The sequence below is a fragment of the Pseudophryne corroboree genome, chromosome 5, assembly GCF_028390025.1.
Source record: "Pseudophryne corroboree isolate aPseCor3 chromosome 5, aPseCor3.hap2, whole genome shotgun sequence".
NCBI lineage: Eukaryota > Metazoa > Chordata > Amphibia > Anura > Myobatrachidae > Pseudophryne > Pseudophryne corroboree.
Window position 1 is genome coordinate 651,722,630 of NC_086448.1, and position 25,414 is coordinate 651,748,043.

At 47.3% G+C, this 25,414-nt stretch overlaps 1 protein-coding gene across 2 annotated transcripts in view; it reads left to right on the top strand.

Moving 5' to 3' along the window:
* ASXL3 (ASXL transcriptional regulator 3) overlaps positions 1-25,414 on the top strand; it is a 303,495-nt gene that overhangs the window by 166,611 nt on the left and 111,470 nt on the right. For both annotated transcript variants that reach the window (XM_063923670.1, XM_063923669.1), the window contains one exon: positions 5,464-5,561. In XM_063923670.1, coding sequence (XP_063779740.1) covers positions 5,464-5,561 — 98 coding nt within the window. The remainder of the gene's footprint in view (positions 1-5,463; positions 5,562-25,414) is intronic.

The window sequence follows — 25,414 nt, forward strand, 5'->3', positions numbered from 1 at the left end:
GTTCTGGAGGTTTTAGGGAAAAAGAGGCTCTGATGGTTTATTTTCCACACTAAAGCAGCAAGTGTGGAAAATGTGACTGATAACATGACTGACAAAAGCTAATGAAGTGTTTTATTCACACTACAACATGTTTGGGTTAGTGAAAGTGCATGATCCTCAAGCACACCCACACCCAGATTGAATTAAAGGCATGCTTCCAACCAACCTGTCAGTATGTACATTACCTAAGTTAGACGTATATACCAATTTTTGTATTGCAAAACAATACATCTGTAGCTTAACATAGAAAAAATGGGAAGGAATTCAAATTATATATCACGCCCATTCTCCTATCTAAAGTGATCCCTGTTATTGTGCGTATCGCACCCATAGTAAACCAGTTTAGCTGCGTACAGGTTGGGTGCCCTCTCTATTACGGGGATAGCGAGCTGAAATGATTATACCACACCTGTCAGCAGAAACAGAACGGGTGTGGTAGGGGGTGAAAGAATTGAATACCGCCCAATGAATGCAGTATGTTACATGCTTTACACATTTATAATAACATGTTTTCTTAGGGGATTTCTCACAGTCTCATAACATGTCCTTTGGCAGTTCCATCGATAGTGAACATAAAAGCTGCTAATAGACAGCAGTTAATTCCTTCTTGGGAACTTGGGGCAAAGATTTGGCTGTAAATCTTATTCATTGAGTAGAATTGAAGTATACAAAGGCTATTTTCACCAAGTGTGCTTATGTGATCCACACAATTCAATTGTAAGTGTCAGTTTGCCACAAGGCAATGTCGTGGGTTAAATCTGCAGTAGGCAAACCTGATGAAGTACGGAAATCATCCTGAACCCACACAAAAGTGGCAGCCAAGATAGCAGAACAGCACAGAAGTCTGATAAGCTGGTAAATGGTTGATATTTACGTTTGTTAATTATGGAAAAATTATAGCAGGCAAGTATATATAAGGAACTAAAAGTGTTGGGTACATTAATATGTTTCTATAGGGATTTTAAGTTTGTATACACAAGTTTGGGAAATGCTGGGGAAAAACATTTGTAAACTCTATATGCAAGTTCAGTAACACATTTCCCTTAAATACAGCCCCTCAACATATGTGTCCCACATCTTATGACCCATTATTCTACATTTCAGAGAAAGTTGACACACAAAAGTTATTTATCTGCGTTAAGCACTTTGCAGCCAACTCGCGATTTAACTGAATTCTGCCCAATATGTTTTAATCCTGACCTCTCAGAATGCTATTTCTTAGGGTGTGTACACACGGTGGGATATTTTCTTTCGATTTTGACTATATAGTCAAAATCGCAAGAAAAGTTAGTGCAGATCCCAAGGCGAAAGTCACCTTGCGATCCTGATTCGATCCCGATGCGTGGTCCCGCCAGGTCGGCATCGCTAGAAAAGATAGACTGTGCAGGCAAGTCAATCCTTGCTAGATCGGTGTACTATCTAGTTCATCTCACATGTCAATGACATCTCACATCAGCCAAAATCGTAAGCACACATAGGAGGTCATTCCGAGTTGTTCGCTCGCAAGGCGATTTTAGCAGAGTTGCTCACGCTAAGCCGCCGCCTACTGGGAGTGAATCTTAGCATCTTAAAATTGCGAACGAAGTAATCGCAATATTGCGATTACACACCTCGTAGCAGTTTCTGAGTAGCTTCAGACTTACTCGGCATCTGCGATCAGTTCAGTGCTTGTCGTTCCTGGCTTGACGTCACAAACACACCCAGCGTTCGCCCAGACACTCCTCCGTTTCTCCGGCCACTCCTGCGTTTTTTCCGGAAACGGTAGCATTTTTTCCCACACGCCCATAAAACGGCCTGTTTCCGCCCAGTAACACCCATTTCCTGTCAATCACATTCCGATCGCCAGACCGATGAAAAAGCCGTGAGTAAAATTACTAAGTGCATAGCAAATTTACTTGGCGCAGTCGCAGTGCGGACATTGCGCATTAAGCGGAAAATCGCTGCGATGCGAAGAATTTTACCGAGCGAACAACTCGGAATGAGGGCCATAGTCCATATCTCAAGAAAAGTTAGTCAAAATCTGTGCTATCTGGGCTCCGGGGAGTTCAAGGGAAATCGCAAGTGAAAATCAGGCATAGCAAGGATCTCACCGTGTGTACACACCCTTAGGGTGATTGGCTGGTGCGTTTATCACCTTGCACTTATCCCTGGTTTATCACTTCCTTATGCCTTCTCCGGGTAATTACATCTGCCCCAAATGGGTTGGAGATGTGAAACACTTGTTGCATTAGATTTAAATCAACACTCTGTCATAGCATCATCTAACTTTTTAAAATAGTGTTCTGCCACTGAAGACTTTTTTTATATTCAGGGGAAACCACCTACCTGAAGCCATGCATCCGGCAGCAATCATACCCCGCCTTCCGTATGTCATACCACCGAGAGCATGGCATGTAAGAGTCACAGGGGTAGATGTAATAATCGTCCTTATGGGGTAAGTGGTATCAGCGCACATTATGTGCACTGATACAGCTTTCCTTTCCCCCCCTCTCCTCCCCCCATGTATGACAGCGGCGGTGTGTACCCATTAACAGGTCGCTATGTGCCCCTGTCATTATCGGTTCTGCTATCTTTTAGATAGCTCGCTGATATGCAGGGCAATGTAAGAACGGTCAGTAGCACTGACTGTTTCGACACCTGCAGCTATCGATTTCGATAGCTGTAGGTGTTGATGCCCTATCTCCACAACATGGACAGAGCTGTCCCTGGCTGTGGTGGGTGCTGGCTCCCGTCTGCATGTGAGATCTCGTAGCCGGATAGGGAGACACGGCACATCAGCACTAAGCTGTGCTCAGATGGGGATTGCTGGAGGGGGTAGTTTTTACTCCCTCCACTTCAGCAGACAAGAAGTACTTGTCAATGTTCCTTCATGTCGATATTCCTTCCATGCCACTATAATACAACAACACCCACACACACACACACAGTGTGAATTGTAGTAGCACAAGCAATCTTAGATGTGACTATGGGCCTGTGCCGTGCAGTTGCTCATCTGTATGCAGCGGCTGTGAGAAAATATGCATATGTCTCAGTCTCAGCCACTACGATTTGTACTAAGATGCCCAATATGCATATGTCTCAGTCTCAGCCACTACGATTTGTACTAAGATGCCCACTGGAGACATCTCGGGTTGTGTATGAATGCAAAACCATTGGGCGCACATCTGTCGATCATCAATCTTCTGATTAGCCCTATGTTCCGCAGCATGGCTGCCAGAAGTGAGACGCAGGAACCATGTCTACTGTATACGGTATCTCAGTGGCAAGCTTTGACACCACTCCTGAAATGGTCACAACACGCCAGCGCTTGAATCGCCACTCACCCAATACCTCCCATAAATGCTCCCTGTCAATCGCTTTGCGAATAAACCCTCACTGCAACCACTGTTGCAACAGCATGTTATTAATAACAACAATTAACAGTGCCTCCTGAGATCTACCTGACCCAATCCCATCCTTACCCCACCTCCAGTAATGTCACCAATTGCAACTAATAGAAAGAAGTATGTTATATGCCTATATTACACTTACAATTGATGTGGATGTTCATTATAATGCTGTTTATTATAACTTGTAAGTTTTTTTTTTTTTTATTTGTTGTGTATAGCATCCCTTTCTTTATCTTTATAAGCCACTGAGGGGCAGATGTATTAACCTGGAGAAGGCGTAAGGAAGTGATAAACTAGTGATATGTGCAAGGTGATAAAGGCACCAGCCAATCAGCTCCAATATGTAAATTAACAGTTAGGATCTGATTGGCTGGTGTGTTTATCACCTTGCACATATCACTGGTTTACCACTTCCCTATGCCTTCTCCAGGGTAATACATCTACCCCTGAGACTGCTAGTATGCATAAAAACAGCAACTATTGATGTGTCTAAAGTACAAATAGTAAATGCAGTATTTTTCCTAATTTAAAAGACTAGTTAAAAACAAAAATTACATTTACAAACTGTATTTATTAATACATGGTTGCAATAATTGAAAATGGCAAATGCAAAGAAAGTAAATGTGTGTTTTGGGAGACCAAATGTAAACCTGCCTGTTGGAAGCGGCATGCCAAGGAAGACAATAAAATCTTTATTTCACTCCTGATTATAGTATTATGCTAAAATACAGTAGCACACCAGTCAGTTTGTCAGAACTCATAATTGATCAGGAATACATTAAGGCAGCTGGCAACGGTCTCTTAACATTTTACCTTATGAGTAAGCAGGAAATTGTCTTGTTGCCTTGGTAAAACAATATTGTAGTCAGATCATTTTAACATTCGGGCTACCAAATCTATGGCTGCGTACACATCAGAACGATGTGCATAAGAGGCGACATCGCCTGCGATGGGGTCCCAACATCGGCAAGTGCATACACTCTTGCCGATGTCGGTTGCAACGGGGGGGGAGAGGAGCAGGGCAATGCTGCATTTGGCAGCATGGCCCTCGTAAGCAATATCGCACGACGGACCAACGTGCGATGCAGGATACAACCCGCGGGAGCGTGCATCGCATGCAATATTGTGTGTACACATTACACAATATTATATGCGATCATACGATATCGGCCATATCACATGCAATATTGCATAATGTGTTCACAGCCTAAGCATCAGTGTCTCAGTAAGCTCCATTGCCAGGGCAAATGTATTATCCTAAAGCACTCTTGGTAGTTTAAATGTTTTCCTACTGTAACAGCTGAATTCATGGTGACTGTAAAATACCACAGTTAAGCCCATTGATTGTGCAGTGCAATGTCTGGTTGGTGGTTTAGTTCAACTATTAAATAATAATGCAAAATTAAGTCTCATTGATATACATTAGTTGTACTACAGCGGATTTTGATAAAATTATAGTATTTTATTTGACATTATTTCACATGAGCCTAAAGGCACATCCTAGGTTCTCCTTTTCTGGGGTACAGACTTCTGTGTGTGCCATTAAGTTTCAGCGCAGCTGGCTCCACAGCACATGCAATGCTGAATAGGGATCTGTGTTCTACACGCACCCACACACTGACTGTGGGGGAGATGCTGTCACCATACTGTCTCATGCTTTGGATGCTCTTTGGAAATATCATTGACTGACCAGGCTGACATGCCAAGTTGGTGCTCTAGACATGGAGGGCTTTTTGGCAACACTACAGTTTAAATCAATTCAGTCCATTTTGTCTGTGCTGAAAGTGCATGTCATGTGTCCTCCACGTGTGTATTTGTTTGACTTTAATTCCTTATTTTCCGTTTTTAGTTTCACCAAAATATATAAACTATCCATTAATATTTTTTTATCGTAAAGTTAAAATATGGAGCAGAGTATAGGAGATGAAACTTCTGTCCCCTTTAGAAAAGCATATGTTTTATTTTGTTTTGAGTTGCATAATTTTTTGAGCCTTTCCTTCTTGATAAAAATGACAGTGTTCTTTTATGTGTACAGTGTGCCTAAAGCAAGTGACTGAAGAAGCGTCTTCCAACCGAGTACAAAGCAAGCTAGTGTCTTCCTTCCAGCAGCACACCAAAAAGGCACTAAAGCAGGTAAGAGCAATTTCTTGCCTACATTTATTTGCTGCTGCAAATAATTTCCTCTTGTTTTTTTATCTTTTTAGACCTTGTGCAAAAAAAGTTAACAACTGAAAGTCTGATAATCTGTAGTTATTGATATCTTGTCCAGGGCAAGTTCCAGATGCCTGCACAGTATTTATAGGGTCCCACATTTTCTTTAGATGTTTGGTATATATGTGTATACAATACTTATAATACAGGTTGAGTATCCCATATCCAAAATGCTTGGGACCAGAAGTATTTTGGATATGGGATTTTTTCGTATTTTGGAACAGTTGCATACCATAATGAGATATCATGGTGATGGGACCCAAGTCTAAGCACAGAATGCATTTATGTTTTATATACATCTTATACACACAGCCTGAAAGTAATTTTAGCCAATATTTTTTTATTACTTTGTGCATTAAACAAAGTTTATGTACATTGAGCCATCAGAAAACAAAGGTCTCACTATCTCACTCAAAAAAAAACATATTTTGGAATATTCCGTATTTTGGAATATTTGGATATGGGATACTCAACCTGTAGTATGTGTGCAGGATGAATAGATATTACCTTGCGGAAAAGGTAGGGTTTATGTACTTTTAAAAATGTTCTTGCAAAAATCTTTCCTTTAGGCACTAAAGAGCCCATTCAGCCTCATGTGGAGGCTGCTGTAATCCACCATCCCCCATACCTCACTTTCCTGTGTGTTTTGTTGTTCCACAGGTCACCCTGTAATGCAGTTCAGCCTGCTTGGCATTCTAAAGTGTGCTTATTTGATTTCTCTTAATTATTATAATGCAATATCAATGAGTATCCAAATTTCTTTTCTGAGATATAGTACAGTGAAGTGGACTTTGTTGATCCTCTCCATGCCATTTTACAGCTGGTTATCATATTCTGATTTGGTGTTTTTACTCTGTATTTAAGTCATTCACAAATTGCTGCTTGTTTGCTTGCATTTGTTATACCGCGAGTAAACAATGTATTGCATTTGACTGGATTGGGTTCTAAGAGTATATTTTGAGGAGGATAAACAAACTGCTTATGTTGCTGTTTTACCTAGCACCATTGGTTTAAATTGTTATGCACTTAATTTTTGGCCTCACTCTCCATTGGATGTCTTCAGTTTGTGGCACCATAAAAAGAAAGTGTGTTTTTACAATTCTCCCATTACCTACTGTCCCCAGCTCCTAGACTGACTGACAGGGTGATAACCATTCTGTCATTTGGTGGCAGTGGTGGGTTACAACTGCATGCAGATTCTTGTGTACAGTGGCTTTGGTACAAGTGTAGGGGTAACGATGGATCATTTTACTAGCAAACTAAGCACTTTGCTCACAAATGAATGTATATATTTGTAGCAAGTCTGTACAATGCAAGTAAGATTAACATATATCTATGGTGTTATATAGTACATAGTCAGAAAGGCGAAAATAGATTCTGTAACATACATAAAAATCCGTTCGCATGCCCAACTCTAAAAATTTGCATTATTCCATTATTGGATTCTCTCATGGAATGTTTTTATATAATCTGTTGTGAAATTGTGCAAAGCCAAAATAATATTCAGTGTGTTTTAAACAATACAGACTTTTTGTGACTACTTGTGCCTTGGATGGTAGAGTTTAGCTTGCAAGACTGTGTTTACCACCTACATTTCAACCTAGTGCTGAGCTGTGTATCTGCTGTAGATTTACAAGAATGTAAGTGCAATTTGTTGATTGTCCCTCTTTATTTTGTGTTACAATTATACTATATTATAAGTTAGATATTTGTTCTTTGATGGGTAGCCGGAGTGGGTATGTCAAACTTTAGTTTGTGTGCCAAGAGGATTCATGTAAACATGTCTTCCTCTGGAAAAGATAGATTGTCTTACTGAAACACTTACTGAAACCAGGAAATTATTTTATTTTAAAGCCTTCTCTGCTAAGGACAAAGTTCACCCTGCCTGGACTTAAAGATCAGTAAAAGAAGTTGGAATATATCTAAAATTAATATGTTCCACTTGCCAAAGTGCTTTGTCAAATTACTTTGATGATTACATATACATCATTTCTCCAAGTACAAGGTCTGCCTAATCCATTCTGAACCTTGTACGTCTTCTCCCAAGACAGGGAAAAGATAACATTCTACAAGGATATCGTAGGACCCAACCATTTAAAGAGAGGGTAAATTAGAGGACTGTGGGCAAGGATGTTGTTGGCCTTTATTAAAGGTAACACATTTACATTAAACATGGAGATGCCAGACTAGTCAAACTTTCAACTTTACACACTAGGGGGTCAATCAAATTACTCGCAAAGGGTGCGAGCTGCTGTTGCCGCGGCACAGCACCTCATGGCCTGCTCTCAGCCCTAATTCACACATTTTTGCTTACAACCCTATGGGCAGTGTTGTGCAAGTTTAGGCAGCTGCAAGGTACAGCTGTTGTCATTCTAACTCGCACCCCTGAAGACATTGCGGGTAATTGAATTGAGCCATAGGAATGATTGCTGCATGGTCCCAGTAGAGGATACCTAACCAGACCTCTTATGTTGGGCATCCAAGTCATCTGTGCTGACGGGCTAGTGAATGGAGTAATTCTATTTCTCTGACGTCCTAGTGGATGCTGGGGACTCCGTAAGGACCATGGGGAATAGACGGGCTCCGCAGGAGACTGGGCACTCTAAAAGAAAGATTAGGTACTATCTGGTGTGCACTGGCTCCTCCCTCTATGCCCCTCCTCCAGACCTCAGTTAGAATCTGTGCCCGGCCAGAGCTGGATGCACCTACTGGGCTCTCCTGAGCCTGCTAGTAAAGAAAGTAATGTTAGGTTTTTTATTTTCAGTGAGATCTGCTGGCAACAGACTCACTGCTACGTGGGACAGAGGGGAGAGAAGCAAACGTACCTGTTCACAGCTAGGTTGCGCTTCTTAGGCTACTGGACACCATTAGCTCCAGAGGGTTCGAACACAGGCAAAGGTCCTCGGTCGTCCGTTCCCGGAGCCGCGCCACCGCCCCCCTCGCAGAGCCAGAAGATCAGAAGTTGGTGATGAAATCGGCGCCTGAAGACTCCTGTCTTCATTAAGGTAGCGCACAGCACCACAGCTGTGCGCCATTGCTCCCACTGCACACCACACACTCCGGTCACTGTAGGGTGCAGGGCGCTGGGGGGGCGCCCTGGGCAGCAATAAGAATACCTTTGGCATAAAAAAGACACATAATACAGTCTGTGACTGTATGTGTGTTAAACCCCCGCCATTTTTTAGTCAGAAACAGCGGGACAGAAGCCCGCCGCTGAGGGGGCGGGGCCTTCTTCCTCAGCACTCCAGCGCCATTTCTCTTCACAGCTCCGCTGGAAGGACACTCCCCAGGCTCTCCCCTGCAGTCTCCTGGCACTAAGAGGGTAAAAAGAGAGGGGGGGCACATAAATTTAGGCAAAAGGTGTATTGATACAGCAGCTATTGGGAAAAATTCACTTCTGGTAGTGTGTATCCCTGTGTATATAGCGCTGTGGTGTGTGCTGGCATACTCTTTCTCTGTCTCCCCATAGACCTTGTGGGGTCCTGTCCTCAGTCAGAGCATTCCCTGTGTGTGTGCTGTGTGTCGGTACGGCTGTGTCGACATGTTGGATGAGGAGGGTTACGTGGAGGCGGAGCAAGTGCAGATAAATGTGGTGTCGCCCCCATCGGTGGCGACACCTGATTGGATGGATATGTGGAAGGTCTTAAATGACAATGTAAACTCATTACATAAGAGATTTGATTATGTTGCTGCCGGGGGACAGCCGGGCTCTCAACCCGGGCCTGCCCAGGCGCCTCAGAGGCCGTCAGCGTCTCAAAAACGCCCACTATCTCAGTTGGTTGACACAGATGTCGACACGGAGTCCGACTCCAGCATCGACGAGGATGAGGCACTATTACAGCCCAAAATGATTAAGGCCATCCGATACATGATTATTGCAATGAAAAATGTATTACACATTTAAGAGGCTGACCCTGTCCCTGACAAGAGGGTAAATATGTTTGGGGAGAAAAAGCAGCCAGTGACTTTTCCCCCGTCGCATGAATTAAATGAGTTATGTGAAGAAGCGTGGTCTTCCCCTGATAAGAAAGTGGTGATTCCCAAGAGAATACTAATGGCGTACCCTTTCCCGCCAACGGATAGGTTACGCTGGGAATCCTCCTCTAGGGTTGACAAGGCCCTGACGCGCTTATCTAAAAGGGTGGCCCTGCCGTCTCAGGATACGGCCGCCCTAAAGGAACCTGCGGATAGGAAGCGGGAAGGTATCTTGAAGTCTGTGTATACACGCTCTGGTACTCTACTGAGACCGGCTATTGCTTCAGCTTGGATGTGCAGTGCTGTTGCAGCATGGACAGATACTCTGTCAGAGGGGTTGGATACCCTGGACAGGGATACCGTATTGCTAACACTTAGCCATATTAAAGACGTTGTCTTATATATGCGGGATTCCCAGAGGGACATTTGCCTGCTGGGCTCTCGAATAAATGCAATGTCCATTTCTGCCAGGAGGGTTTTATGGACTCGGCAATGGACAGGGGATGCCGACTCTAAAAAACACATGGAGGTTTTGCCTTACAAGGGTGAGGAATTGTTTGGGGACGGTCTCTCGGACCTCGTATCCACAGCGACAGCTGGAAAGTCGACTTTCTTGCCACAGGTTTCCTCACAGCCTAAGAAAGCACCGTATTACCAAATGCAGTCCTTTCGTTCTCAAAAAAGCAAGAGAGTCAGAGGTGCATCCTTTCTTGCCAGAGGCAGGGGTAGAGGAAAGAAGCTGCACCATGCAGCCAGTTCTCAGGATCAAAAGTCCTCCCCTGCTTCCACTAAGTCCACCGCATGACGCTGGGGCTCCACAGGCGGAGCCAGGAGCGGTGGGGGCGCGTCTCCGAAATTTCTGCAACCAGTGGGTTCGCTCACAAGTGGATCCTTGGGCTATACAAATTGTATCTCAGGGATACAAGCTGGAATTCGAAGTGAAGCCCCCTCACCTTTACCTAAAATCCGCTTTGCCAGCTTCTCCCACGGGGAGGGAGATAGTCCTGACTGCTATTCACAAGCTGTACCTCCAGCAAGTGATAATAATGGTACCCCCCCTTCAGCAGGGAAGGGGTTACTATTCCGCACTGTTTGTGGTACCGAAACCGGACGGTTCGGTAAGACCCATTCTAAATTTAAAATCCTTGAACATTTACATGAAAAAGTTCAGGTTCAAAATGGAATCGCTCAGAGCGGTCATTGCCAGCCTGGAAGAGGGGGATTTTATGGTATCTCTGGACATCAAGGATGCGTACTTGCATGTCCCCATTTCTCCGCCTCACCAGGAGTACCTCAGGTTTGTGGTACAGGACTGTCATTACCAATTCCAGACGTTGCCGTTTGGTCTATTCATGGCACCGAGAGTCTTTACCAAGGTAATGGCGGAGATGATGGTACTTCTCCGGAAGCAAGGAGTTACAGTTATCCTGTACTTGGACGATCTCCTCATAAAGGCGAGGTCCAGAGAGCAGTTGTTGGTCAGCGTAGCGCACTCTCAGGAAGTGTTGCTACGGCACGGCTGGATTCTGAATATTCCAAAGTCGCAGCCGATTCCTACGACGCGTCTGCCCTTCCTGGGCATGATTCTGGACACAGAACAGAAGAAGGTATTTCTCCCGGAGGAGAAGGCTCAGGAGAAAGTGACCATGGTCAGGGATCTCCTGAAACCAAAGCAGGTGTCGGTGCATCACTGCACGCGAGTCCTGGGAAAGATGGTAGCGTCATACGAAGCCATTCCTTTCGGCAGGTTCCATGCCAGGATCTTTCAGTGGGATCTGTTGGACAAGTGGTCCGGATCGCATCTTCAGATGCATCGGCTGATCGCCCTGTCCCCGAGGGCCAGGGTGTCTCTTCTGTGGAGGCTGCAGAGTGCTCATCTTCTCGAGGGCCGCAGGTTCGGCATACAGGACTGGGTCCTGGTGACCACGGATGCAAGCCTCCGCGGATGGGGGGCAGTCACTCAGGGAAGAAACTTCCAGGGGCTGGTGTCAAGTCAGGAGACTCGTCTGCACATAAACATACTGGAATTAAGGGCCATATACAACGCCCTGAGTCAAGCGGAGCCCCTGCTTCGAGACCAACCAGTGCTGATTCAGTCAGACAACATCACGGCAGTCGCCCATGTAAACCGACAGGGCGGCACAAGAAGCAGGGTGGCGATGGCGGAAGCCACAAGGATTCTTCGTTGGGCGGAGAATCACGTATAAGCACTGTCAGCAGTGTTCATTCCGGGAGTGGACAACTGAGAAGCAGACTTCCTCAGCAGGCACGACCTCCACCCGGTAGAGTGGGGACTTCATCAAGAAGTCTTCGAGCAGATTGCAAATCGGTGGGAACGGCCACAGGTGGACATGATGGCGTCCCGCCTAAACAAAAAGCTAAAAAAAAAAATATTGCGCCAGGTCAAGGGACCCTCAGGCGATAGCTGTGGACGCACTGGTAACTCCGTGGGTGTTCCAGTCGGTATATGTGTTTCCTCCTCTTCCTCTCATACACAAGGTACTGAGAATAGTAAGAAAAAGGAGTGAGAACAATACTCATTGTTCCGGATTGGCCAAGAAGGACTTGGTACCCAGAACTTCAAGAGATGGTCACAGAGGACCCATGGCCTCTGCCTCTCAGACAGGACCTGTTGCAGCAGGGGCCCTGTCTGTTCCAAGACTTACCGCGGCTGCGTTTGACGGCATGGCGGTTGAACTCCGGATCCTAGCGGAAAAGGGTACACCGGATGAAGTAATTCCTACGCTGATAAGAGCTAGGAAGGATGTGACAGCAAAGCATTATCACCGCATATGGCGGAAATATGTTGCTTGGTGTGAGGCCAGGAAGGCTCCTACAGAGGACTTCCAGTTGGGTCGTTTTCTGCATTTCCTACAGTCAGGTGTGACTATGGGCCTCAAATTAGGGTCCATAAAGGTTCAGATCTCGGCCCTATCCATTTTCTTTCAAAAAGAACTGGCTTCACTGCCTGAGGTTCAGACGTTTGTAAAGGGAGTGCTGCATATTCAGCCTCCTTTTGTGGCACCTTGGGATCTTAACGTTGTGTTGGATTTCCTAAAATCCCACTGGTTTGAGCCACTTAAGACCGTGGAGCTAAAATATCTCACGTGGAAAGTGGTCATGCTATTGGCCTTAGCTTCGGCTAGGCGTGTGTCAGAATTGGCGGCTTTGTCATGTAAAAGCCCCTATCTGATCTTCCATATGGACAGGGCAGAATTGAGGACTCGTCCCCAATTTCTCCCTAAGGTGGTATCATCGTTTCATTTGAACCAACCTATTGTGGTGCCTGCGGCTACTAGGGACTTGGAGGATTCCAAGTTGCTGGACGTAGTCCGGGCTTTGAAAATTTATGTTTCCAGAACGGCGGGAGTCAGAAAGTCTGACTCGCTGTTTATTCTGTATGCAGCCAACAAGGTTGGCGCTCCTGCTTCGAAGCAGACTATTGCTTGCTGGATCTGTAGCACGATTCAGCTGGCTCACTCTGCGGCTGGATTGCCGCATCCAAAATCAGTAAAAGCCCATTCCACAAGGAAGGTGGGCTCTTCTTGGGCGGCTGCCCGAGGGGTCTCGGCTTTACAGCTTTGCCGAGCTGCTACTTGGTCGGGTTCAAACACATTTGCTAAGTTCTACAAGTTTGATACCCTGGCTGAGGAGGTCCTTGAGTTTGCTCATTCGGTGCTGCAGAGTCGTCCGCACTCTCCCGCCCGTTTGGGAGCTTTGGTATAATCCCCATGGTCCTTACGGAGTCCCCAGCATCCACTAGGACGTCAGAGAAAATAAGAATTTACTCACCGGTAATTCTATTTCTCGTAGTCCGTAGTGGATGCTGGGCGCCCGTCCCAAGTGCGGACTTCTTCTGCAATACGTGTATATAGTTATTGCTTACTAAAGAGTTATTGTTATGAGCCATCTGTTGATTGAGGCTCAGTTGTTGTTCATACTGTTAACTGGGTATGGTTATCACAAGTTATACGGTGTGATTGGTGTGGCTGGTATGAGTCTTACCCTGGATTCCAAATCCTTTCCTTGTAGTGTCAGCTCTTCCGGGCACAGTTTCTCTAACTGAGGTCTGGAGGAGGGGCATAGAGGGAGGAGCCAGTGCACACCAGATAGTACCTAATCTTTCTTTTAGAGTGCCCAGTCTCCTGCGGAGCCCGTCTATTCCCCATGGTCCTTACGGAGTCCCCAGCATCCACTACGGACTACGAGAAATAGAATTACCGGTGAGTAAATTCTTATTTTCTGCCTCTCCTAGATTCCAGTTTTAGAGGGTCAAGCCCAGGAGACTGACTCCAGCTGGCCTTGACTATATAATTTGCTGACCTTTGCATCGTCAAACTGCCCAGACATTGCTCATCTCTTGTGACAGAAGCCAGACTCTCCTATACTTTCATGGGAAAATTCTTGGCTAGTGTGCTTGCCTAAAGAACAGTAAGGCTGTACAGTCCTTTGTTCCGCTTAATGTGAATGTCTGCCTTTTCCTATAGCTGGCATCATTCTACAATAATAATTCCACCCTCACAGGGCAATGAAGCGGGGCATTCAACAGGGATACGCGATACACAGAGAATTACTTCACCAAACAGGGCTGAGGAAGGGGGCAGATGAGCGGGAGCTAGGCACGAACAAGCCGCTCCCAGTGGGCATGCCCAGACACAGGACTACTACAGCCAGTATTTTGCCTCGCCCCTCTGAAGATGCTTAAACTTAATATGTGAGTTTCTCATATACATCTTTGCTTGATAGTATTCTTATAGTTGTCATAATGATGCTCACTGTATTTCTGAATAACAAGAGCACTCCTTTGTCAGCAGCATAATGTGAGGACTGTTGCCTAAAGATTAACTCCACAATCTTAAAAGTTAACTCCAGTCAAAAAGTATTAATCATTTTGCATAATTAAAAGCACTATATTGAGTAAAGTAGTGATGTGGCAAATGTGTTGAAAATATATGGTATGGCAACATCTGTGACCATGGAACCAAATGGTGGGTGGCAGTAAGTGTTCCATTGTTACAAATGTTTCAGCATGTCCATCCGATGCGATATTTTGGAGTTGCAGGTTGGACGCAGAGTGTACCCTGCCACGGTTACCGACAGGTTTCTCTAACGTCCTAGTGGTTGCTGGGGACTCCGTAAGGACCATGGGGAATAGACGGGGTCCGCAGGAGACATGGGCACTTTAAGAAAAAATTTAGATTCTGGTGTGCTCTGGCTCCTCCCTCTATGTCCCTCCTCCAGACCTCAGTTTGAATCTGTGCCCGGACGAGCTGGGTGCTTTTCAGTGAGCTCTCCTGAGCTTGCTGTGAGAAAGTATTTTGTTAGGTTTTTTATTTTCAGGGGGCTCTGCTGGCAACAGACTCCCTGCATCGGGGGACAGAGGGGAGAGAAGCAGCCCTACTCTCTGAAGCTAGGTCCTGCTTCTTAGGCTACTGGACACCATTAGCTCCAGAGGGATCGTACACAGGATCTCACCCTCGTCGTCCGATCCCAGAGCCACGCCGCCGTCCCCCTCGCAGAGCCGGAAGACAGAAGCCGGGTGAGTATGAGAAGCAAGAAGACTTCGAAATCGGCGGCAGAAGACTCCGGTCTTCACTGAGGTAACGCACAGCACTGCAGCTGTGCGCCATTGCTCCCACACACCTCACATACTCCGGTCACTGTAAGGGTGCAGGGCGCAGGAGGGGGCGCCCTGGGCAGCATTTGGACCTCTTTTTGGCAAAAGTGAACATATATACAGTTGGGCACTGTATATATGTACGAGCCCCCGCCAAGAAAATACATATTTAAGCGGGACAGAAGCCCGCCGTCGAGGGGGCGGGGCTTCTTCCTCAGCACTCACCAGCGCCATTTTTTCTCCACAGCTCCGCTGAGAGGAAGCTCCCCGGGCTCTCCCCTGCAGATACACAGTAGAAGAGGGTAAAAAGAGAGGGGGGCACATAATTAGGCGCAAAAATCAATATAACAGCAGCTACTGGGTTAACATTAAGTTACTGTGTTATTCCTGGGTTAATAGCGCTGGGGTGTGTGCTGGCATACTCTCTCTCTGTCTCTCCAAAGGGCCTTGTGGGGGAACTGTCTTCAAAAAGGGCATTCCCTGTGTGTGTGGTGTGTTGGTACGCTTGTGTCGACATGTTTGACGAGGAAGGCTATGTGGAAGCAGAGCGGGAGCAAATGAATGTGGTGTCTCCGACGACGACGACACCTGATTGGATGGATATGTGGAAGGTTTTAAATGATAATGTTAATTCCTTGCATAAAAGGTTGGAAAAAGCTGAAGCCTCAGGAAGTCAGGGTCTCAGCCTATGCCTGATCCTATGTCGCAGAGGCCGTCAGGGTCTCAGAAGCGCCCACTATCCCAAATTGTTGACACAGATACCGACATGGATTCTGATTCCAGTGTCGATTACGATGATGCAAAGTTACAGCCAAAATTGGCTAAATCCATCCGTTATATGATTATAGCAATTAAGGATGTGTTGCACATCACAGAGGAAACCCCAGTCCCTGACAAGAGGGTGCATATGTATGGGGAAAAGAGGCAGGTGGTGACCTTTCCCCCTTCACACGAGCTAAATGAGTTATGTGGAAAGGCTTGGGAATCTCCAGATAAAAAACTGCAGATTTCCAAACGGATTCTTATGGCATATCCTTTCCCGCCAACGGACAGGTTACACTGGGAATCCTCCCCTAGGGTGGACAAAGCTTTAACACGCTTATCCAAGAAGGTAGCCCTGCCGTCACAGGATACGGCTACCCTCAAAGATGCTGCGGATAGAAAACAGGAGGGTACCCTGAAGTCCATTTATACACATTCAGGTACCTTACTGAGGCCGGCGATCGCGTTGGCCTGGGTGTGTAGTGCTGTAGCAGCATGGACGGACACCCTGTCTGAGGAATTTGATACCTTAGACAAGGATACTATATTATTGACCCTGGGGCATATAAAAGACGCTGTCCTATATATCAGAGATGCTCAAAGAGACATTAGTCTACTGGGTTCTAGAATAAATGCTATGTCGATTTCTGCCAGAAGGGTCCTGTGGATTCGGCAATGGACAGGTGATGCCGACTCAAAAAGGCACATGGAGGTTTTACCTTACAAGTGTGAGGAATTGTTTGGGGAGGGTCTCTCGGACCTGGTCTCCACAGCTACTGCTGGAAAGTCAAATTTTTTGCCATATGTTTCCTCACAGCCTAAAAGAGCACCGTATTACCAAATGCAGTCCTTTCGATCACAGAAAAGCAAGAAAGTCCGAGGTGCGTCCTTTCTTGCCAGGGGCAGGGGCAGAGGAAAGAAGCTGCACAACACAGCTAGTTCCCAGGAACAGAAGTCCTCCCCGGCTTCCACAAAATCCACCGCATGACGCTGGGGCTCCACAGGCGGAGCTAGGCCCGGTGGGGGCGCGTCTCCGAAATTTCAGCCACAAGTGGGTTCACTCCCAGTTGGATCCCTGGGCAATAGATAATGTGTCTCAGGGATACAAGCTGGAATTCGAAGAGATGCCCCCTCACCGATACCTCAAATTGGCCCTGCCAGCTTCCCCCCTCGAGAGGGAAATAGTGTTAACTGCAATTCACAAATTGTATCTTCAACAGGTGGTGGTCAAGGTTCCCCTCCTTCAACAAGGAAGGGGTTATTATTCGACCATGTTTGTTAGTACCGAAACCGGACGGTTCGGTCAGACCCATATTGAATTTAAAATCCCTGAACATGTACCTGAAAAGGTTGCGGTTCAAGATGGAATCGCTGAGAGCGGTCATCGCAAGCCTGGAAGGGGGGGATTTTATGGTGTCTCTGGACATAAAGGATGCATACCTTCATGTCCCCATTTATCCACATCATCAGGCGTACCTCAGATTTGTGGTACAGGATTGTCATTACCAATTTCAGACGTTGCCGTTTGGTCTCTCCACGGCTCCGAGAATATTTACCAAGGTAATGGCGGAAATGATGATACTCCTGCGGAAGCAAGGGGTCACAATTATCCCATACTTGGACGATCTCCTCATAAAAGCGAGGTCAAGAGAGCAGTTGCTGATCAGCGTAGCACGTTCTCTGGAAGTATTACGGCAACACGGTTGGATTCTAAATATTCCAAAGTCGCAGTTGATTCCTACGACTCGTCTGCCTTTCCTGGGCATGATTCTGGACACAGACCAGAAAAGGGTTTATCTCCCGATAGAGAAAGCTCAGGAACTCATGACACTGGTCAGAAACCTATTAAAACCAAAACAGGTGTCCGTGCATCACTGCACTCGAGTCCTGGGAAAGATGGTGGCATCATACAAGGCCATTCCCTTCGGCAGGTTCCATGCGCGGACCTTTCAATGGGACTTACTGGACAAATGGTCCGGATCACATCTTCAGATGCATCGGTTAATCACCCTATCCCCCAGGGCCAGGGTGTCTCTCCTGTGGTGGCTGCAGAGTGCTCACCTTCTTGAGGGCCGCAGATTCGGCATTCAGGACTGGGTCCTGGTGACCACGGATGCAAGCCTCCGAGGGTGGGGAGCAGTCACACAGGGAAGAAATTTCCAAGGTCTGTGGTCAAGTCAGGAGACTTGCCTTCACATCAACATCCTGGAACTAAGGGCCATATACAACGCCCTACGTCAAGCGGAGACCCTGCTTCGCGACCAACCGGTTCTGATTCAGTCAGACAACATCACCGCTGTGGCTCATGTAAACCGACAAGGAGGCACAAGGAGCAGGGTGGCAATGGCGGAAGCCACCAGAATTCTTCGCTGGGCGGAGAATCACGTAAGCGCACTGTCAGCAGTGTTCATCCCGGGAGTGGACAACTGGGAAGCAGACTTCCTCAGAAGGCACGACCTCCACCCGGGAGAGTGGGGACTTCATCAAGAAGTCTTCACGCAGATTGCAAGTCGGTGGGAACTGCCACAGGTGGACATGATGGCATCCCGCCTCAACAAAAAGCTACAGAGGTATTGCGCCAGGTCAAGAGACCCTCAGGCGATAGCTGTGGACGCACTGGTGACACCGTGGGTGTTCCAGTCGGTCTATGTATTTCCTCCTCTTCCTCTCATACCCAAGGTGCTGAGAATCATAAGAAAAAGAGGAGTGAGAACAATACTCATTGTTCCGGATTGTCCAAGAAGGACTTGGTATCCAGATCTGCAAGAAATGCTCACAGAGGACCCGTGGCCTCTTCCTCTAAGACAGGACTTGTTGCAACAGGGGCCCCGTCTGTTCCAAGACTTACCGCGGCTACGTTTGACGGCATGGCGGTTGAACGCCGGATCCTAGCAGAGAAAGGCATTCCGGATGAGGTTATTCCTACGCTGATAATGGCTAGGAAGGACGTGACAGCTCAACATTATCACCGTATATGGCGAAAATATGTTGCTTGGTGTGAGGCCAAGAATGCCTCTACGGAGGAATTCCAGCTGGGCCGTTTCCTTCACTTCCTACAGTCAGGAGTGACTTTGGGCCTAAAATTGGGTTCCATTAAGGTCCAGATTTCGGCCCTATCCATTTTCTTTCAAAAAAAGCTGGCTTCTCTACCTGAAGTTCAGACGTTTGCATAGTCAGCCCCCTTTTGTGCCTCCAGTGGCACCTTGGGATCTTAACGTGGTGTTGTTTCCTGAAATCCCACTGGTTTGAACCACTCAAAATGGTGGAATTGAAATATCTCACGTGGAAGGTGGTCATGCTACTAGCCTTGGCTTCGGCTAGGCGTGTGTCAGAATTGGCGGCTTTGTCACATAAAAGCCCCTATCTGGTTTTCCATGCGGATAGAGCAGAATTGAGGACCCGTCCACAATTCCTGCCGAAAGTGGTTTCATCTTTTCATATAAACCAACCTATTGTTGTGCCTGTGGCTACTACTGACTTGGAGGATTCCGAGTTGCTTGATGTGACTTTGAAGGTTTATGTAGCCAAAACGGCTAGGGTCAGGAAAACAGAGTCTTTGTTTATCCTTTATGCTTCCAACATGCTTGGCGCTCCTGCTTCAAAGCAAACTATTGCTCGCTGGATCTGTAACACGATTCAGCAGGCTCATTCTGCGGCTGGATTACCGCTGCCAAAATCAGTTAAGGCCCATTCCACTAGGAAGGTGGGCTCTTCTTGGGCGGCTGCCCGAGGGGGTCTCTGCATTACAGCTGTGCCGAGCGGCTACTTGGTCAGGTTCAAACACTTTTGCAAAGTTCTATAAGTTTGATACCCTGGCTGAGGAGGACCTTGTGTTTGCTCAATCGTTGCTGCAGAGTCATCCGCACTCTCCCGCCCGTTTGGGAGCTTTGGTATAATCCCCATGGTCCTTACGGAGTCCCCAGCATCCACTAGGACGTCAGAGAAAATAATAAGATTTTAAACCTACCGGTAAATCTATTTCTCCTAGTCCGTAGAGGATGCTAGGGACTCCGTAAGGACCAGGGGGTATAGACGGGCTCCGCAGGAGATAGTGCACCTAAAAAGAACTTTGACTATGGGTGTGCACTGGCTCCTCCCTCTATGCCCCTCCTCCAGACCTCAGTTAGAGAACTGTGCCCAGAGGAGATGGAGAATACAAGGCAGGATTTAGCAATCCAAGGGCAAGATTCATACCAGCCCACACCAATCATACCATGTAACCTGGAACATACATAACCAGTTAACAGTATGAACAAACGACAGTAACGGTCCAAGACCGATGTCAACTGTAACATAACCCTTATGTAAGCAACAACTATATACAAGTCTTGCAGAGTTTCCGCACTGGGACGGGCTCCCAGCATCCTCTACGGACTAGGAGAAATAGATTTACCGGTAGGTTTAAAATCTTATTTTCTCTTACGTCCTAGAGGATGCTGGGGACTCCGTAAGGACCATGGGGTTTATACCAAAGCATCTAATCAGGCGGGAGAGTGCGGATGACTTTGCAGCACCGACTGTGCAAACGCTAGGTCCTCATCAGCCAGGGTATCAAACTTGTAGAATTTAGCAAAAGTGTTTGGCCCCGACCACGTCGCCACTCGGCAAAGTTGTAAAGTCGAGACGCCTAGGCAGCCGCCCAAGAAGAGCCCACCTTCCTAGTGGAATGGGCCTTAACCGAAGTAGATACCGGCAATCCAGCCGTAGAGTGAGCCTGCTGAATCGTATTACAGACCCAGCGAGCAATAGTCTGCTTTGAAGCAGGAGTGCCAATCTTATTGGCCGCATAAAGGACAAACAGAGCCTCTGTTTTCCTAATTTTTGCCGTCCTGGCTACATAAATTTTTAAGGCCCTGACTATGTCCAGGGATCTGGAATCCTCCAGGTCACCAGTAGCCACAGGCACCACAATAGGTTGATTCATATGGAACGACGAAACCACTTTAGGCAAAAATTGTGGACGTGTCCTCAATTCAGCTCGATCCACATGAAAAATCAAGTAGGGGCTCTTGTGTGATAGAGCTGCCAATTCTGACACTCGCCTTGCTGATGCTAAGGCCAACAACATTACCACCTTCCAGGTAAGAAATTTCAATTCAACCTTGGTAAGCGGTTCAAACCAGTGTGATTTTAGGAACTGCAACACCACGTTCAGGTCCCATCGTGCCACTGGAGGCACAAAAGGGGGCTGGATGTGCAGCACTCCCTTTACAAACGTCTGGACTTCTGGAAGAGAAGCCAATTCCTTCTGAAAGAAAATCGAGAGTGCCGAAATCTGTACCTTAACCGAGCCTAATTTCAGGCCCATATCCACTCCTGTCTGTAGGAAGTGGAGAAGACGACCCAAATGAAAATCTTCCGTAGGTGTATTCTTGGTCTCGCACCAAGACACATACTTTCGCAAGATACGGTGATAATGTTTTATCGTCACCTCCTTCCTAGCCTTTATTAAAGTAGGGATGACCTCTTCCGGAATCCCCTTTTTTTCTAGGATTCGGCGTTCAACCGCCATGCCGTCAAACGTAACCGCGGTAAGTCTTGAAATACACAGGGCCCCTGCTGCAACAGGTCTTCCCTCAGGGGAAGAGGCCAGGGGTCTCCTGTGAGCATCTCTTGTAGATCCGAGTACCAAGCCCTTCGAGGCCAGTCTGGGACAACGAGTATCGTCTGTACTCTTCTTCGTCTTATGATCCTCAACACTTTCGTGATGAGAGGAAGAGGAGGGAACACGTAGACCGAGTCGAACACCCACGGTGTTACCAGTGCGTCTACTGCTACTGCCTGAGGGTCCGAAGACCTGGCGCAATACCTCCGAAGTGTTTTGTTGAGGCGTGACGCCATCATGTCTATTTGAGTAGTTCCCCAAAGACGTGTTACGTCTGCAAAAACTTCTTGATGAAGTCCCCACTCTCCTGGATGGAGATCGTGTCTGCTGAGGAAGTCTACTTCCCAGTTGTCCACTCCTGGAATGAAGACAGCCGACAGAGCGCTTACATGATTTTCCGCCCAGCGAAGGATCCTTGTGGCTTCCGCCATTGCGACTCTGCTTCTTGTCCCGCCTTGGCGGTTCACATGAGCCACTTCTGTGACATTGTCTGATTGAATCAGAACCGGAAGGTTTCGAAGAAAACTCTCCGCTTGTCGAAGGCCGTTGTAAATGGCCCTGAGTTCCAACACATTGATGTGTAGACAGGACTCCTGGTCTGACCAAAGACTCTGAAAAGTCTTTCCCTGTGTGACCGCTCCCCATCCTCGGAGGCTCGCGTCCGTGCTAACCAGGATCCAGTCCAGAAACCCGAACCGGCGACCCTCCAGCAGGTGAGCACTCTGCAACCACCACAGGAGGGACACTCTGGTTCCTGGGGACAGAGTTATTTTCCAATGTAAATGCAGATGGGACCCGGACCACTTGTCCAGAAGGTCACATTGAAAAGTCCTTGCATGGAACCTTCCGAAGGGAATGGCCTCGTAGGCCGCCACCATTTTCCCCAGAACTCGAGTGCATTGGTGAACTGACACCCTTTTCGGTTTTAGCAGGTCTCTGACCATGTTCTGGATGTCTTGGGCTTTCTCTATTGGGAGGAAGACCTTCATTTGTTCCGTATCCAGTATCATACCTAGGAACGGTAGACGAGTTGTCGGAATCAACTGTGACTTCGGTAGATTTAGAATCCAACCGTGTTGCTGGAGCACTCTCAGAGAGAGCGCCACACTGCTCAGTAATTTCTCTCTTGATCTCGCTTTTATCAGGAGATCGTCCAAGTATGGGATAATTGTGACTCCATGCTTGCGCAGGACCACCATCATTTCCGGCATTATCTTGGTGAAAATCCTCGGGGCCGTGGAGAGTCCAAACGGCAACGTCTGAAATTGGTAATGACAATCCTGTACAGCGAATCTCAGGTATTCCTGATGGGGGGCATATATGGGGACATGAAGGTACGCATCCTTTATGTCCAGAGACACCATAATCTCCCCCTCCTCCATGTTGGCTATTATCGCTCTGAGTGATTCCATTTTGAATTTGAATCTTTTTATGTACAGGTTTAGGGATTTCAGATTCAAAATCGGTCTGACCGAACCGTCCGGTTTCGGGACCACAAATAGGGTTGAGTAGTAACCTCTTCCCTGCTGGTGCAGGGGAACCTTGATTATCACTTGCTGTATACACAGCGTTTGAATTGCAGCTAACACTACATCCCTTTCCGATGTGGAAGCTGGTAGGGCCGACTTGAAAAATCGGCGCGGGGGCACCTCCTCGAATTCCAGTTTGTAACCCTGTGAAACTATTTCTAACACCCAGGGATTCAGGTCCGATCTGACCCAGGCCTGACTGAAAAGTCGAAGGCGTGCCCCCACCGGTGCGGACTCCCTCAGGGGAGCCCCAGCGTCATGCTGTGGGTTTTGGAGCAGCCGGGGAGGACTTTTGTTCCTGGGCACCTGCCGAAGCAGGTGCTCTCTTGCCTCTGCCCTTACCTCTGGAGAGGAAAGAGGATCCCCGACCTCTTTTGGACTTGTGCGACCGAAAGGACTGCATCTGATAAGGTGTTGCTTTCTTTTGCTGTTGGGGAATATATGGTAAAAAATTTGATTTACCTGCTGTAGCTGTGGAAACCAGGTCCGTCAGCCCATCCCCAAACAATACATCACCCTTATAGGGTAGTACTTCCATATGTTTTTTGGAATCCGCATCACCCGTCCATTGGCGAGTCCATAAGGATCTTCTCGCGGAGATAGACATGGCATTGGCCCTAGAAGCTAGCAATCCAATGTCCCTTTGAGCATCCCTCATAAATAAGACTGCGTCTTTTATATGGGCTAGAGTTAGGAATATAGTATCCTTATCCATAGTATCAAATTGATGTCAGCTCATCTGTCCAAGCTGCATTTGCGCTACACACCCATGCCGACGCAATCGTCGGTCTTAGCACAGCACCCGTATGAGAATAAATACCCTTTAAGGTAGTTTCTTGCCTGCGATCTGCAGGGTCCTTAAGGGCCGCTGTGTCAGGAGACGGTAGCGCCACTTTCTTGGACAAGCGCGTCAGGGCCTTGTCCACAGTGGGTGGTAATTCCCAAATCTCCCTTTCCTGCTTAGGGAAAGGGTATGCCATAAAAATTCTTTTGGAGATCTGCGGTCTCTTATCCGGAGTCTCCCAAGCTTTTCCAAAGAACTCATTTGTATTCATAAGATGTGGGAAAATTAATAATCTGTTTCTTTTCCTTAAACATGTGTACCCTTGTGTCGGGGACCGAGGGTTCATCCACAATATGCAACACATCCCTTATTGCCACAATCATATACTGAATAGTTTTAGTCACCCTAGGGTGCAATTCTACTTCGTCATAGTCGACACTGGAATCAGAATCCGTGTCGGTAGTAGTGTCTTGTGTTAAGGGACGCTTTTGAGACCCCGACGGGCCCTGTGAGTCGGTCCAATCTGAGGATTGACCGCCTGATGTCCCCCCTAAACCAGCCTTATCAAGCCTTTTATGTAAAGATGCCACACTTGCATGCAACGTATGCCACATGTCCATCCAATCTGGAGTCTGCACAACCGACGGGGACACACCACTTATTTGCTCCACCTCCTCCTTGGAGAAGCCTTCCGCCTCAGACATGTCGACACACACGTACCGACACCCCACACACACAGGGAGTTACCTATAAGGGGACAAAACCCCAACCAGGCCCTTAGGAGAGACAGAGAGATACAGTATGCCAGCACACACCCAGCGCTTAAAAACACTGGAATATATGACCAGATAGCGCTGTTATATATTTATAATTGTAATCTCCACTCACTGCGTCGCCAAAGTGCCCCCCTCCTCCTTTTTCCAACCTGTGAAGCTCAGCAGGGGAGAGAACAGGGAGCCAGCGTTTTCTCATGCAGCCTCTGTGGAGAAAATGGCACTGGTTAGTGCTGAGGATCAAGCACCGCCCACCCGACGGCGGGCTTTGGTCCCATCATCATATACTAATAAAATGGCGGGGGTCTGCGGATTTACTGTCCCACAGCCTAATCCTTCGTATTTATGGCCAAATTGAGGTTTATTGCTGCCCCGGGCGCCCCCCCCTGCGCCCTGCACTCTTCAGTGCCTGCTTGTGTGTGTGTGTGACTGGGAGCAATGGCGCGCAGCTTACCGCTGCGCGCTTACCTCATGAAGATCTGATGTCTTCTGCCGCCTGAAGTCTTTTCCTCAATACTCACCCTGCTTCTATCTTCGGCCTCTGTGAGGAGGACGGCGGCGCGGCTCCGGGACGAACCCCAGGTGAGACCTGTGTTCCGACTCCCTCTGGAGCTAATGGTGTCCAGTAGCCTAGAAGCAGTGCCCAACTTTACAAGCCAGCTCTGCTTCTCTCTCCTCGGTCCCACAATGCAGGGAGCCTGTTGCCAACAGGACTCCCTGAAAATAAAAA